Source organism: Cherax quadricarinatus, chromosome 24, assembly GCF_038502225.1.
Source record: "Cherax quadricarinatus isolate ZL_2023a chromosome 24, ASM3850222v1, whole genome shotgun sequence".
Classification (NCBI taxonomy): domain Eukaryota; kingdom Metazoa; phylum Arthropoda; class Malacostraca; order Decapoda; family Parastacidae; genus Cherax; species Cherax quadricarinatus.
This window is the reverse complement of record NC_091315.1, coordinates 12,045,966-12,061,502: the sequence shown is the minus strand read 5'-3', so window position 1 is coordinate 12,061,502 and position 15,537 is coordinate 12,045,966. Positions and strand designations below refer to the sequence as shown.

The 15,537-nt window shown below is 50.0% G+C and overlaps 1 protein-coding gene across 4 annotated transcripts in view; it reads left to right on the top strand.

Annotated features, from left to right (window-relative positions):
- Positions 1-536: 536 nt before the first annotated feature.
- The window catches only part of jbug (filamin-type immunoglobulin domains fbug), a 495,234-nt gene continuing 480,233 nt past the window's right edge, over positions 537-15,537 (top strand). For 3 of the 4 annotated variants that reach the window (XM_070088188.1, XM_070088189.1, XM_070088185.1), the window contains exon 1: positions 537-1,289. In XM_070088188.1, coding sequence (XP_069944289.1) covers positions 941-1,289 — 349 coding nt within the window. In that variant the 5' untranslated portion in view covers positions 537-940. The remainder of the gene's footprint in view (positions 1,290-15,537) is intronic. The other variant, XM_070088187.1, reaches the window with a different exon arrangement.

Sequence of the window (15,537 nt, the reverse complement as noted above, 5' to 3'; positions counted from 1 at the left end):
ACAAGGGAGGGGAAGGGGAGAGTGGGAGCGCTGGGAATGGTGCTGGGTGGGAGTTAAGGTGGGTGTTGGGGTGGACCACAGGTTATATACCACATAACACACATAGCAGCTGAAACACCAGTCATAAATAAACCATGTCTTCTTGGGCTGACTTACGTAAATGACTTAGCCTAGTGTAAATTATTTTCATCCATCACCCAGTACGTGTTTCTCACATTTTTCTTACAATTCCATTAATGTTTTAAAAGAATAAAAACTAGCTGTAAGTATGCTGCTAAAATATGCTTATAATGCCATACAAGTTCTTACAGATGCTAACTGGGTGCTGCCATCTAGTAAAATTTAAAGTGTTTTTTTTTTAAGGCAAAATACCTTTATTCGGTATCATACATTTCACTATATTAATAAATGCTTTCTCCGAATAGAAATAAATTAATTACATTAATTGTAAGAGATCCCTAAAATTCTGCACAAGAAGCTAGCAGGCAACTTACTAAGTTGTGAGTGGAAGACGCTAAGTTAGCGGTCAGTACTCGGCGGTGAGCCCACGGGGAAGGTAGGGGGGTGCACTCTCAGCACACTTCAACTATCAGCCCACAACCTTCACAGCTGGGCTTACAGCCCTGCTGTATACTAGTTATATTTTGTGGTGTTTCCGTCCAGCAGTTTATAACAAATAACCTAGTCAGTATTTTAACAGGTATTGCCTTTTACAGGAGTGAGATGTTATGAAGGGATAAATTGGTTTGTGGGGGTGTGGCTGTTGTAGTGCTCAAGCAACTTATATACAACATGAATTGCCATAAGTGTATTGTGTAAGAAGAGATGGAAGATATTCCGCAAAACTCGAGTGTTGTGCAACGAATAACAGCCTAGCCAACACAAGCATCAGGCAGCAGACCTGACGGAGCCGCCACAACCTTACGTGTACTGCTGCAGGATGTCTGAGGAGCAGCTGAGGATGAGCCATGCTGGCCTCCTGGCCAGGAGTGCCGAGGGCCATGCTGCTAAAGGCATGAGAATCAAAGACCAGGAGGACATGTGGGTGGAGATCCAGCATCACACCTTCAGGAACTGGGTGAACGTGCAGCTGAGAGACACCGGCCTGAGGGTGGAGAACCTCTCAGAGGATCTGTGTGACGGCCTGGCCCTCGTCACCCTGGTGGAAGTGCTGCAGAAGAGACGACTCAGGAAGGTGAAGAGAGTCTTGAACCAGCACCAAGCACTGGAGAATGTCACCACAGCACTCAACGCCATTGCTCACGATGGCATCAAGCTTGTCAACATTGGTGAGTACAATATATCACTCATGGTGTGTGTTGTGTGATGTGGTGTGTGTGGTGCGAGTGTTGTGGTGTGTGTGTGGTGCGAGTGTTGTGGTGTGTGTGTGGTGCGAGTGTTGTGGTGTGTGGAGTGCGAGTGTTGTGGTGTGTGTGTGGTGCGAGTGTTGTGGTGTGTGTGTGGTGCGAGTGTTGTGGTGTGTGGAGTGCGAGTGTTGTGGTGTGTGTGTGGTGCGAGTGTTGTGGTGTGTGTGGTGCGAGTGTTGTGGTGTGTGTGTGGTGCGAGTGTTGTGGTGTGTGGAGTGCGAGTGTTGTGGTGTGTGTGTGTGGTGCGAGTGTTGTGGTGTGTGGAGTGCGAGTGTTGTGGTGTGTGTGTGGTGCGAGTGTTGTGGTGTGTGTGTGGTGCGAGTGTTGTGGTGTGTGTGTGGTGCGAGTGTTGTGGTGTGTGTGTGGTGCGAGTGTTGTGGTGTGTGTGTGGTGCGAGTGTTGTGGTGTGTGTGTGGTGCGAGTGTTGTGGTGTGTGTGTGGTGCGAGTGTTGTGGTGTGTGTGTGGTGCGAGTGTTGTGGTGTGTGTGTGGTGCGAGTGTTGTGGTGTGTGGAGTGCGAGTGTTGTGGTGTGTGTGTGGTGCGAGTGTTGTGGTGTGTGTGTGTGGTGCGAGTGTTGTGGTGTGTGTGTGGTGCGAGTGTTGTGTGTGTGTGGTGCGAGTGTTGTGGTGTGTGTGGTGCGAGTGTTGTGGTGTGTGTGTGGTGCGAGTGTTGTGGTGTGTGTGTGTGGTGCGTGTGTTGTGGTGGGTGTGTGGTGGGTGTGTGGGGTGTGTGTGGTGCGAGTGTTGTGTGTGTGTGGTGCGAGTGTTGTGGTGTGTGTGTAGTGCGAGTGTTGTGGTGTGTGTGTGGTGCGAGTGTTGTGGTGTGTGGAGTGCGAGTGTTGTGGTGTGTGTGTGGTGCGAGTGTTGTGTGTGTGTGGTGCGTGTTGTGTGTGTGTGGTGCGAGTGTTTTGTGTGTGTGTGTGTGTGATGTGTGGTGTGCGTGTGCTGCGAGTGTTGTGGTGTGCGTGTGCTGCGAGTGTTGTGGTGTGCGTGTGCTGCGAGTGTTGTGGTGTGCGTGTGCTGCGAGTGTTGTGGTGTGCGTGTGCTGCGAGTGTTGTGGTGTGCGTGTGCTGCGAGTGTTGTGGTGTGCGTGTGCTGCGAGTGTTGTGGTGTGCGTGTGCTGCGAGTGTTGTGGTGTGTGTGTGGTGCGAGTGTTGTGGTGTGTGTGTGGTGCGAGTGTTGTGTGTGTGTGGTGCGAGTGTTGTGGTGTGTGTGTAGTGCGAGTGTTGTGGTGTGTGTGTGGTGCGAGTGTTGTGGTGTGTGTGTGTGGTGCGAGTGTTGTGGTGTGCGTGTGCTGCGAGTGTTGTGGTGTGCGTGTGCTGCGAGTGTTGTGGTGTGCGTGTGCTGCGAGTGTTGTGGTGTGCGTGTGCTGCGAGTGTTGTGTGCGTGTGCTGCGAGTGTTGTGGTGTGCGTGTGTGCGAGTGTTGTGGTGTGTGTGTGCTGCGAGTGTTGTGGTGTGTGTGTGTGGTGCGAGTGTTGTGGTGTGCGTGTGCTGCGAGTGTTGTGGTGTGCGTGTGCTGCGAGTGTTGTGGTGTGCGTGTGCTGCGAGTGTTGTGGTGTGCGTGTGCTGCGAGTGTTGTGATGTGTGGTGTGCGTGTGCTGCGAGTGTTGTGGTGTGTGTGTGCTGCGAGTGTTGTGGTGTGTGGTGTGCTGCGAGTGTTGTGGTGTGCGTGTTCTGAGTGTTGTGGTGTGCGTGTGCTGCGAGTGTTGTGGTGTGCGTGTGCTGTGCTGAGTGTTGTGTGTGGTGTGTGTGCTGCGAGTGTTGTGGTGTGCGTGTGCTGCGAGTGTTGTGGTGTGCGTGTGCTGCGAGTGTTGTGGTGTGCGTGTGCTGCGAGTGTTGTGGTGTGCGTGTGCTGCGAGTGTTGTGGTGTGCGTGTGCTGCGAGTGTTGTGGTGTGCGTGTGCTGCGAGTGTTATGGTGTGTGGTACGTTCGCTGCAAGTGTGGCGTGTTACATGTGTTGCACGAGGTGTTTGTATGGGGTGTGGGTGTGTTGCATGAGGTGTGTGTTGTGTGCGTGCGCGTATGTGTGCGTGTATGGTGTGCGCGCAAGTGTTGTATGTTTGTGTTGTGTATCTAAATTAGGACAGCCCAACAAACATATTTCAATTAAAACAATATCCCTTTTTTTCCCTAAAAAGCGGCGGCCACCAACAGGTGACACATGTGGGTGCTTACTGCACCTGTAAGGGTACTTGCTCATACTACACCTGTAAGGGTACTTGCTCATACTGCACCTGTAAGGGTACTTGCTCATACTACACCTGTAAGGGTACTTGCTCATACTGCACCTGTAAGGGTACTTGCTCATACTACACCTGTAAGGGTACTTGCTCATACTGCACCTGTAAGGGTACTTGCTCATACTGCACCTGTAAGGGTACTTGCTCATACTGCACCTGTAAGGGTACTTGCTCATACTACACCTGTAAGGGTACTTGCTCATACTACACCTGTAAGGGTACTTGCTCATACTGCACCTGTAAGGGTACTTGCTCATACTGCACCTGTAAGGGTACTTGCTCATACTGCACCTGTAAGGGTACTTGCTCATACTGCACCTGTAAGGGTACTTGCTCATACTGCACCTGTAAGGGTACTTGCTCATACTGCACCTGTAAGGGTACTTGCTCATACTGCACCTGTAAGGGTACTTGCTCATACTGCACCTGTAAGGGTACTTGCTCATACTACACCTGTAAGGGTACTTGCTCATACTACACCTGTAAGGGTACTTGCTCATACTACACCTGTAAGGGTACTTGCTCATACTACACCTGTAAGGGTACTTGCTCATACTACACCTGTAAGGGTACTTGCTCTTACTACACCTGTAAGGGTACTTGCTCATACTACACCTGTAAGGGTACTTGCTCATACTACACCTGTATGGGTACTTGCTCATACTGCACCTGTAAGGGTACTTGCTCATACTACACCAGTAAGGGTACTTGCTCATACTACACATGTAAGGGTACTTGCTCATACTACACCTGTAAGGGTACTTGCTCATACTGCACCTGTAAGGGTACTTGTTCATACTACACCTGTAAGGGTACTTGCTCATACTACACCTGTAAGGGTACTTGCTCATACTACACCTGTAAGGGTACTTGCTCATACTACACCTGTAAGGGTACTTGCTCATACTACACCTGTAAGGGTACTTGCTCATACTACACCTGTAAGGGTACTTGCTCATACTACACCAGTAAGGGTACTTGTTCATACTACACCTGTAAGGGTACTTGCTCATACTACACCTGTAAGGGTACTTGCTCATACTGCACCTGTAAGGGTACTTGCTTATACTGCACCTGTAAGGGTACTTGCTCATACTACACCTGTAAGGGTACTTGCTCATACTACACCTGTAAGGGTACTTGCTCATACTACACCTGTAAGGGTACTTGCTCATACTACACATGTAAGGGTACTTGCTCATACAACTTCCCAGTTTAGAGCTCCCTTATTAATATATTAATAACTGAAGAAAATTAGAACGTTTCGCTCTCTACAGTGCTTCATCAAATCAGTGATGCGGTAAAGTTGTACACAGAGAGGAACGTTGTACCAGTGACAGTTGGGTCTTGAACTGTGTCCATTGCTCTCGGCGAAACCAACTTTGTACATAATTGTGCAGACGTCTCGCCCAGAGGTCTCGCACGGCTCCAGATCTTGTGTTGAACTAACCTACACTCCACTGGACGCTCTACCACTGAGTCCCACACCACCGGACGCTTTACCACTGAGTCCCACACCACCGGACGCACTACCACCGAGTCCCACACCACCGGACGCTCTACCACTGAGTCCCACACCACCGGACGCTCTACCACTGAGTCCCACACCACCGGACGCTCTACCACTGAGTCCCACACCACTGGACGCTCTACCACTGAGTCCCACACCACCGGACGCTCTACTACTGAACATTACCAGTGAACCCCGCACCACTGAACACTACTACTGAACACACCACCACTGAGCCCCCACACTATTGAACACTACCACTGAGTCCCACACCACTGAACACACTACCACTGAGCCCCACACCACTGAACACACTACCACTGAGCCCCACACCACTGAACACACTACCACTGAACACACTACCACTGAGCACCACACCACTGAACACACGTTAAGCCTTGTTGAGGAGCCGTCTTCATGCATGTATGTGACCAGGAAGGTGGGTCGCACTCACCTGACCTTCAGACTGCGCACTAGGTTGGTCTCCTGAAGGTGCGCACTCGCTGGTGCTCCTAGGCGGGTAATTGCCGTGTGAGGCGCTAAACCTGTGGGAGTCATTCCGCCTAAGGACTTTTGAAGGTTTAAGTTTAGAGGAAGTACCGGACAGGAGGACTGGCGGACAGAGTTAACATTGTTTTATACGGTCCGAGTGTATTAATTATGGGAAGCGCTAAACCGGTATGGGCCATAGAACGCTTGAGTACCAGGAGGTAACAAAGATTTGACCCAGGGATGGGATAGCTCTGATTCCTAGGATTATAGCCTATGATTGGCTTAGCGCTTCTTTTTGATTATAATAATAATAGCCTATGATGGCCTGCAGTGTGTGGCTAACATTAGTCTATGATAGTCTGCAGTGTGTGTGGTTAGCAACAGTCTGATAGTCTGCAGTGTGTGTGGTTAACAATAGTCTATGATATATATTTGTTGTGGGAACCAAACCTGTCATGTTTTCCCTTCAAATTTCATAACAGGTTGGATTTCGAACTTCAAGAATTGAGTCATGGGTGGAAACGTTTGGGCACGCTTCCTTACACCAGTTGCCCGTGTTCACCTAGCAGTAAGTAGGTACCTAGGTGTTAGTCGACTGGTGTGGGTCGCATCCTGGAGAGCTATGAGTTAAAGCTGGGATTTGACACGAGACGAGGTTCTTTGCCTGTAAATTCAACGTAAATAATCTGTCAGGCTGAGGAGGGTGAGTGAAGGCAGGCAGCAGCCACACATATACGGCGACGCTCCACACTACATGGACTCATGTCACAAGATATAAACACTGAAAGGTGTCTTCTTGATTCGCCGGTACTGCCAACCCGGGTCTCTGCTAGTTGGCGACCCGGCCTTGGCTCCCTATGGCGGGAGTGTCCGAGATGTGTGTCTGCCATGGGAGGAAATAAAAGTATCTCCCCATCTTCTGGGACCAACTGTCCCCAGGCCTAGCCCCATTCCCCGCCCTCACGGAGCTCGTAGGAAGAAGCTAGGCACCTTAGGCTGCCACAAACTCCGCCTTACTGGGCTCGAGGGGTATGGCAGCTACAAAGCAGCAGACGATGTTAAGAAAAACCAAACCATACCACGGGTGAGGTTTGAACCCGCGACGGTCTGGAGTTTTGAGACTCTCTGACCGCGGGTTCAAACCCCACCCGTGATATGGTATGGTTTGTTTGCAATCGTGTCATTACGATTTCGTGAGTCGAGTGATGTCAGGAGGTGCAAAGGCGGCAATCACTATAGGATCCTTTTGGAGACACACCCCAGCCTTTGGCCGCAGCCCGAGCGCTGGGGAAGCTCAGGGATGCCTCTTGCTGTGTGTATGACTGCTACTACTTCTTCACTTGTCCGTTGCACTCTACGGAAAAGTGTATTTCTGTGTATATATACTGCGAGTTTTCTTAAATCTCTGTTTCAGGAATTAAAGTATTCTTATCTAGTGGTGACAAAGGTGACGTACATCCTCAGTGGCCTTTGTTTAGTCGAAAGGTTGTGACTTCCCCCCCCTCCCCCCGTCAAGGGAGGTTCCTTGACGCAGGTGAGGGGCTCTTGATCTATGGAATTGGATCTGTGCTCCAGTCCCCTGAATTGAGCCTGAATACCTTCCATCCCCCCCACATGAGCTGTATAATCCTACGGGTTTAGCTCTCTCCCGTGATTATAATAATGTGAACCCCCCATTAGCCAACCCGTGTATGTTATGTTTTAAAACCGTTGCCAGCAACACTGGTTAATTCAACACAATATAACATTTTCCTGCATTCAAAATTTTCGAACACAATTTAAGTGATGCGGGGGTCGTCGGTGGGGGTGGTTATGGTGGGGGTCGTCGGTGGGGGTGGTTGAGGTGGGGGGTCGTCGGCGGGGGGTGGTTATGGTGGGGGTCGTCGGCAGGGGGTGGTTGTGGTGGGGGGTCGTCGGCGGGGGGTGGCTGTGGTGGTGGTAGTGGTGGGGGGGTCGTCGGCGGGGGGTGGTTGTGGTAGTAGTAGTAGTGGTGGTGGGTGATTTCAACGCTACCAGTGGTTGTAATCTAACTTGGTGTGGTGTGTCGTCTGGTGCGTCGTGTCGTTTGGTGTATGGTGTCGTCTGGTGTGGTGTATGGTGTCTGGTGTGTGGTGTCTGGTATGTGGTGTATGGTGTCTGGTGTGTGGTGTCTAGTGTGTGGTGTCGTGTCGTCTGGTGTGCGGTGTCGTGTCGTCTGATGCCATCTGGCGTGTGGTGTCGTCGTCTGGTGTGTGGTGTTGTCTGATATGTGATGTGTGGTGTCGTCTGGTGTGTGGTGTCGTCTGGTATGTGGTGTATGGTGTCTGGTGTGTGGTGTCGTCTGGTGTGTGGTGTCGTCGTCTGGTGTGTGGTGTCGTCTGGTGTGTGGTGTTGTCTGGTGTGTGGTGTCGTCGTCTGGTGTGTGGTGTTGTCTGGTGTGTGGTGTTGTCTGGTGTGTGGTGTTGTCTGGTGTGTGGTGTCGTGTCGTCTGATGTCATCTGGTGTGTGGCGTCGTCGTCTGGTATGTGGTGTCGTCTGGTATGTGGTGTATGGTGTGTGGTGTCGTCTGGTGTGTGGTGTCGTCGTCTGGTGTGTGATGTTGTCGTCTGGTGTGTGGTGTTGTCTGGTGTGTGTGGTATCTGGTGTGTGGTGTCGTGTCGTCTGGTGTGTGGTGTCGTGTCGTCTGGTGTGTGGTATCGTGTCGTCTGGTGTGTGGTGTTCTCTGGTGTGTGGTGTCGTCTGGTGTGCGGTGTCGTGTCGTCTGATGCCATCTGGCGTGTGGTGTCGTCGTCTGGTGTGTGGTGTTGTCTGATATGTGATGTGTGGTGTCGTCTGGTGTGTGGTGTCGTCTGGTATGTGGTGTATGGTGTCTGGTGTGTGGTGTCGTCTGGTGTGTGGTGTCGTCGTCTGGTGTGTGGTGTCGTCGTCTGGTGTGTGGTGTCGTCTGGTGTGTGGTGTTGTCTGGTGTGTGGTGTCGTCTGGTGTGTGGTGTTGTGTGTGGTGTGTGGTGTTGTCTGGTGTGTGGTGTGTGGTGTTGTCTGGTGTGTGGTGTCGTGTCGTCTGATGTCATCTGGTGTGTGGCGTCGTCGTCTGGTATGTGGTGTCGTCTGGTATGTGGTGTATGGTGTGTGGTGTCGTCTGGTGTGTGGTGTCGTCGTCTGGTGTGTGATGTTGTCGTCTGGTGTGTGGTGTTGTCTGGTGTGTGTGGTATCTGGTGTGTGGTGTCGTGTCGTCTGGTGTGTGGTGTCGTGTCGTCTGGTGTGTGGTGTCGTGTCGTCTGGTGTGTGGTGTCGTGTCGTCTGGTGTGTGGTGTTCTCTGGTGTGTGGTGTCGTCTGGTGTGTGGTGTGGTGTCGCCTGGTGTGTGGTGTCGTCGTCTGGTGTGTGGTGTCTAGTGTGTGGTGTCTAGTGTGTGGTGTCGTCGTCTGGTGTGTGGTGTCGTCGTCTGGTGTGTGGTGTCGTCGTCTGGTGTGTGGTGTCGTTGTCTGGTGTGTGGTGTCGTTGTCTGGTGTGTGGTGCCGTCTGGTGTGTGGTGTCGTCGTCTGGTGTGTGGTGTCGTCTGGTGTGTGGTGTCGTCTGGTGTGTGGTGCCGTCTGGTGTGTGGTGTCTAGTGTGTGGTGTGGCTCACGACTGCTGTTGTTACTGTGGTGTATATTTCTCACGCTGGGCCGCGTGTGTACTTAAGTGTTACTGGTGGTACACACACACTAGCATATGGGTGTGTACACAGGTGTTGCTGCTGGTACACACACTAGCATATGGGTGTGTGTACACTGGTGTTGCTGCTGGTACACACACTAGCATATGGGTGTGTGTACACTGGTGTTGCTGGTGGTACACACACTAGCATATGGGTGTGTGTACACTGGTGTTGCTGGTGGTACACACACTAGCATATGGGTGTGTGTACACTGGTGTTGCTGCTGGTACACACACTAGCATATGGGTGTGTGTACACTGGTGTTGCTGGTGGTACACACACTAGCATATGGGTGTGTGTACACTGGTGTTGCTGCTGGTACTCTCTCTCTCTCTCTCTCTCTCTCTCTCTCTCTCTCTCTCTCTCTTTAGACTTGTATACCCACTCATAATCTCCAGCAACACTGACGGTATATATATATATATATATATATATATATATATATATATATATATATATATATATATATATATATATATATATATATATATATATATATAATCTTTAATACCCATTCAACCTTGTCTCTCTGCAATTCAAATGAGGTGCACAGTTGTTCACTGTGTATGTGATTAATATGAAAATTGAGACACACGTGCAGCATCTGGGTATCTGTATTGTAGACGTTTCGCCGTGGCGAAACGTCTACAATAAAGATACCCAGCGTTGCACATGTGTCTAAATTTTCATATTGTCGGTATTGTATATCATTCTTGTACAACGTGATTAATATGTCTTGCAAGGTGCACCAGGAAGTACATGTGTTTGACTGAGAGTCGTAGAACCAACATCTGCATGTTGTTTAGATAAAAATGTGCGTGTGTGTGTGTGTGTGTGTGTGTGTGTGTGTGTGTGTGTGTGTGTGTGTGTGTGTGTGCGTGAGCAGAGACAATCATAATGTGAGAATTAGCGCACAACTTTTGTCCCACGACTGACCACAACATCGTGCCAACAAACACAGTTATCTTGATCAACTCTGTACACAGGAAACCCTTCAAGTACCAGGTGGTCATGATGATCAGCGACCAGCTGTGGTCGCCAGAGTAAATCAAAGGTTTGCATGGGTGTGTCTGCGCCATCACACACACCTTCACTGATGTTCTCATCTTAATGACTCAACTCTTCTATACTCTTGATAAGACACATGTGCAACAGTTACATGTACTTATTCCGAAACCTTTCACCTACACAGTAGTCTTCTTCAGTTGAATACAGAGGAGGCAGCAGCAGTAGTAGACATGTAAACATGATGTAAACAGACGTAATCTTGAGGTGGTCAGTCCCTCAGCCTAGGGATGACTTCTGCTCCGTAGTATGGAACAATACATATTCTTTCCTTGAAGGTAAGGTGCCTAGATCCAAGGAGCTGGAGCTACCTTCCCTGTTTGCAGAATAAAGGCGTATCCCAGATAAATGATCTCAACTTGGCTTTATTAGTCAAACTTCTTCCCTTAGTGGGATCAAGCATGATTACGTCTTCCCTTAAGTCTCCCATTCCGAGGTATGACCCTTACGGGTTTAGTGCTTCCCCAGGATTGTTACACAGTCTAGGCTCCGGTGACTGAAGTGTAGCTTAAGAGTGCAGTGTGTGACAGTAGTGACCCAGTAGGTAGTGTGTGGTGGGAGGGGCCCCAGGAGGTAGTGTGTGGTGGGAGGGGCCCCAGGAGGTAGTGTGTGGTGGGAGGGGCCCCAGGAGGTAGTGTGTGGTGGGAGGGGCCCCAGGAGGTAGTGTGTGGTGGGAGGGGCCCCAGGAGGTAGTGTGTGGTGGGTGGGGCCCCAGGAGGTAGTGTGTGGTAGGTGGGGCCCCAGGAGGTAGTGTGTTGTGGGAGGGATCCCAGGAAGTAGTGTGTGGTGGGAGGGGCCCAAGGAGGTAGTGTGTGGTGGGAGGGGCCCCAGGAGGTAGTGTGTTGTGGGAGGGGCCCCAGGAGGTAGTGTGTTGTGGGAGGGGCCCCAGGAGGAAGTGTGTTGTGGGAGGGACCCCAGGAGGTAGTGTGTGGTGGGAGGGGCCCCAGGAGGTAGTGTGTGGTGGGAGAGGCCCTAGGAGGTAGTGTGTGGTGGGAGGGGCCCCAGGAGGTAGTGTGTGGTGGGAGGGACCCCAGGAGGTAGTGTGTGGTGGGAGGGGCCCCCAGGAGGTAGTGTGTGGTGGGAGGGGACCCAGGAGGTAGTGAGTGGTGGGAGGGGCCCCAGGAGGTAGTGTGTGGTGGGAGGGGCCCCAGGAGGTAGTGTGTGGTGGGAGGGGCCCCCAGGAGGTAGTGTGTGGTGGGAGAGGCCCCAGGAGGTAGTGTGTGGTGGGAGGGGCCCCAGGAGGTAGTGTGTGGTGGGTGGGGCCCCAGGAGGTAGTGTGTGGTGGGAGGGGACCCAGGAGGTAGTGAGTGGTGGGAGGGGCCCCAGGAGGTAGTGTGCGATGGGAGGGGACCCAGGAGGTAGTGTGTGATGGGAGGGGACCCAGGAGGTAGTGTGTGATGGGAGGGGACCCAGGAGGTAGTGTGTGATGGGAGGGGCCCCAGGAGGTAGTGAGTGGTGGGAGGAGTCCCAGGAGGTAGTGAGTGGTGGGAGGGGACCCAGGAGGTAGTGTGTGATGGGAGGGGACCCAGGAGGTAGTGGGTAATCGGAGGGGCCTCAGGTGGTAGTGTGTGGTTGGAGGGGCCCCAGGAAGTCGTGTGTGGTGGGAGGGGACCCAGGAGGTTGTGGGTGGTGAGAGGGGACCCATGAAGTAGTGTGTGGTGGGAGGGGACCCAGGAGCTAGTGTGTGGCGGGCCCAGGAAGGTGATTGCTTCATCCTCCCACACAACTCCTACATAAACACGCTCAAGGACACACAACCAGCCAGGGACCTGCAGGAATGTATCAAATTACTCCCCAGGATTCTGATACTCCAGCAAGCCTTTATTTGTCTAAGTAAGTTTTTAGCCACAGGTACACAAGTACAATTATCATAGATTTATATACCTAGGATAACCCCAAAAAGTCTAAGTGACTTATTTCCTTTGGGGACCTTGTAATGTCTAATTATTAAATTCTTAAAAAGTTAAAACATCAAGTAACTCAACTGTGTGAGAATCAGTTAGAATAAAAGGAGATATACTAGGAATCCCCTAGGAAACCAATCTTTCCAGTGTTGAACATTCTGAGAGCGTCCCACGTACACCTGAGAGTTGTTCCACAAGTTAAAGTCGTCACCAAGACGAGACACTCGTCTAAGAGTCGGAAGTTTTAGGTGTAAGTGCACCTAGAATGCCCCTCACTAACTCAAAGAAAGCATGTGTTGCATAACAATGTTTCGTTCTATGGAGAGCTACATGGATGTCACAAAGCTTTCTTTGCACGTGTCTGTTTATTACCGAGGACAGGATGCTGCTGTATCCACGTCACTAACGACCACCTAACATTCTTTAGTGATGACCTATGCATCTCTTTTAAGTCAATCAGTCAAGACTTGCAGGCAACTCGCTGAAGAACTGCCACGCCTCTTGGAACCTACTACTGAACTGCTTGCATGTCAAATATCATAATACGGAATTAGCCATAGGCAGTTGTAGGCGATAAGCCTGAATGGTAAACTATGATATACATGTCTGTCTACTGTTTACTAACTTATAACAAACCAGTCTACCCAGAACGGGTTTACCCATGATTCGATATAACTAGTGACGGGTTAAAATGTGAAACTAGTAAAGAGGGTTAACTACTTATACAAGTCTAGCTGCTAAGAGACTATCTCTAAATAATTTTAATTAGTAGAAGGTTTGTTACTTGATAAAACCCACCGTGTGGGCGAAACATAGTCTATAAAAGATCCCATTATACTGCACTTGTGTCTTATTTTTCCATCGTGTTGATATTTTATACCATTTATCTTCATAGTAGAGGTTACTGGGGATGAGTTAACGCAGTGTAAACAGATGGGATAACGTTAGAGGTCAACTATATAGCGAGTCGGGAGGGCAGGTGACGAGGGATGTTGAGTGTATCACATGTTGCTCAGTAGACCTGGTTCACATGTTACTCACTACACCTGGTTCACATGTTGCTCGGTACACCTGGTTCGCATGTTGCTCAGTACACCTGGTTCACCTGAAATCCCAGTACGACTCTGTGTTTAGTGAGCCACTAATCAATCTGAGGATCGACGACCCAAATGATTTCTTCATAAATGAGCCTCAAAACTCCATAAATGTATGCCAGATTTCCGACATTACCCTAACTCCGATAGACTTTGAAAAAGCCATTGACAACATACCCATGCACTCAGCCCCGGGCCCAGACTCGTGGAACTCTGTGTTCATTAAGAACCGCAAGAAACCCCTCTCACGTGCCCTAAGTACACTATGGAGGAGGAGCTTGGACATGACTGAAATTCCACAGTCACTTAAAACAACGGATATAGCCCCACTCCATAAAGGTGGCAGCAAAGCATTAGCTAAGAACTATAGACCAATAGCTATAACGTCCCACATCATAAAAATCTTTGAAAGAGTGCTAAGAAGCAGGATTGCAAATCACCTGGATTTCCAAAATCTGCACAATCCAGGGCAACATGGGTTCAGGGCAGGTCGCTCCTGCCTCTCACAACTACTGGATCACTATGGTGTGGCCTTGGATGCACTGGAAGAAAATCAGAATGCAGATGTAATATACACAGACTGCAAAAGCGTTTGACAAATGCGATCATGGCGTAATAGCGCACAAAATACGTGCTAAAGGAATAACTGGCAAAGTGGGGAGATGGATCTTCAACTTCCTAACCAATCAAACACAGAGTAGTGGTCAACAGAGTTAAATCAGAGGCCGCCATAGTGAAGCGCTCTGTTCCGCAAGGCACAGTACTCACCCCCATCCTGTTCCTCATCCTCATATCAGACAGAAATGTAACCCACAGCACCGTATCATCCTTTGCAGACGATACTAGGATCTGCATGAGGCTGTCAACTGCTGAGGACGCGGTTAACCTCCAAGAAGATATAAACAAAGTTTTCCAGTGGGCAACGGTAAACAATATGATGTTCAATGAGGACAAATTCCAACTACTCCGTTATGGAAAACTGGAGGAGATAATAACTACTACAAACTCTGGCCATACAATGGAGCGGAAAAATAATGTAAGGGACCTGGGAGTAGTAATGTCTGATCTCACTTTCAAGGATCACAACAGTGTCACGATCACAAGTGCAAAGAAAATGATAGGATTCATAATGAGAAGTTTAAAACAAGAGATGCCAAGCCAATGATGATCCTTTTCAAATCACTTGTTCTGTCTAGGCTGGAATACTGCTGTACATTAACATCTCCGTTCAAAGCAGGTGAAATTGCAGAGCTAGAGAGTGTACAGAGATCCTTTACTGCACGTATAAGTTCTGTCAAACACCTTAACTACTGGGAACACATGGAAGCACTTGACTTGTACTCGTTGGAACGCAGGAGAGAGAGATATATCATAATCTACACTTGGAAAATCCTGGAAGGAATGGTCCCGAATCTACACACACAAATCACTCCCTACGAAAGTAAAAGACTGGGCAGGCGATGCAAAATGCCCCCAATTAAAAGTAGGGGCGCCATTGGTACACTAAGAGAAAACACCATAAGTGTCCGGGGCCCAAGACTGTTCAACAGCCTCCCATCAAGCATAAGGGGAATTACCAATAAACCCCTGGCTGCCTGGACAGTTACCTAAAGTCAATGCCGGATCAGCCGGGCTGTGGTTCGTACGTTGGGCTGCGTGCGGCCAACAGTAACAGCCTGATTGATCAGGCCCTGATCCACCGGGAGGCCTGGTCGTGGACCAGGCCGCGGGGGCGTTCATTCCCGGAATAACCTCCAGGTAGTACACCTGGTTCACATGTTGCTCAGTACACCTGGTTCACATGTTGCTCAGTACACCTGGTTCACATGTTACTCAGTACACCTGGTTCACATGTTGCTCAGTACACCTGGTTCACATGTTACTCAGTACACCTGGTTCACATGTTGCTCAGTACACCTGGTTCACATGTTGCTCATTACACCTGGTTCACATGTTGCTCATTACACCTGGTTCACATGTTGCTCAGTACACCTGGTTCACATGTTGCTCAGTACACCTGGTTCACATGTTGATCATTACACCTGGTTCACATGTTGCTCATTACACCTGGTTCACATGTTGCTCAGTACATCTGGTTCACATGTTGCTCAGTACACCTGGTTCACATGTTGCTCAGTACACCTGGTTCACATGTTGCTCAGTACACCTGGTTCACATGTTGCTCAGT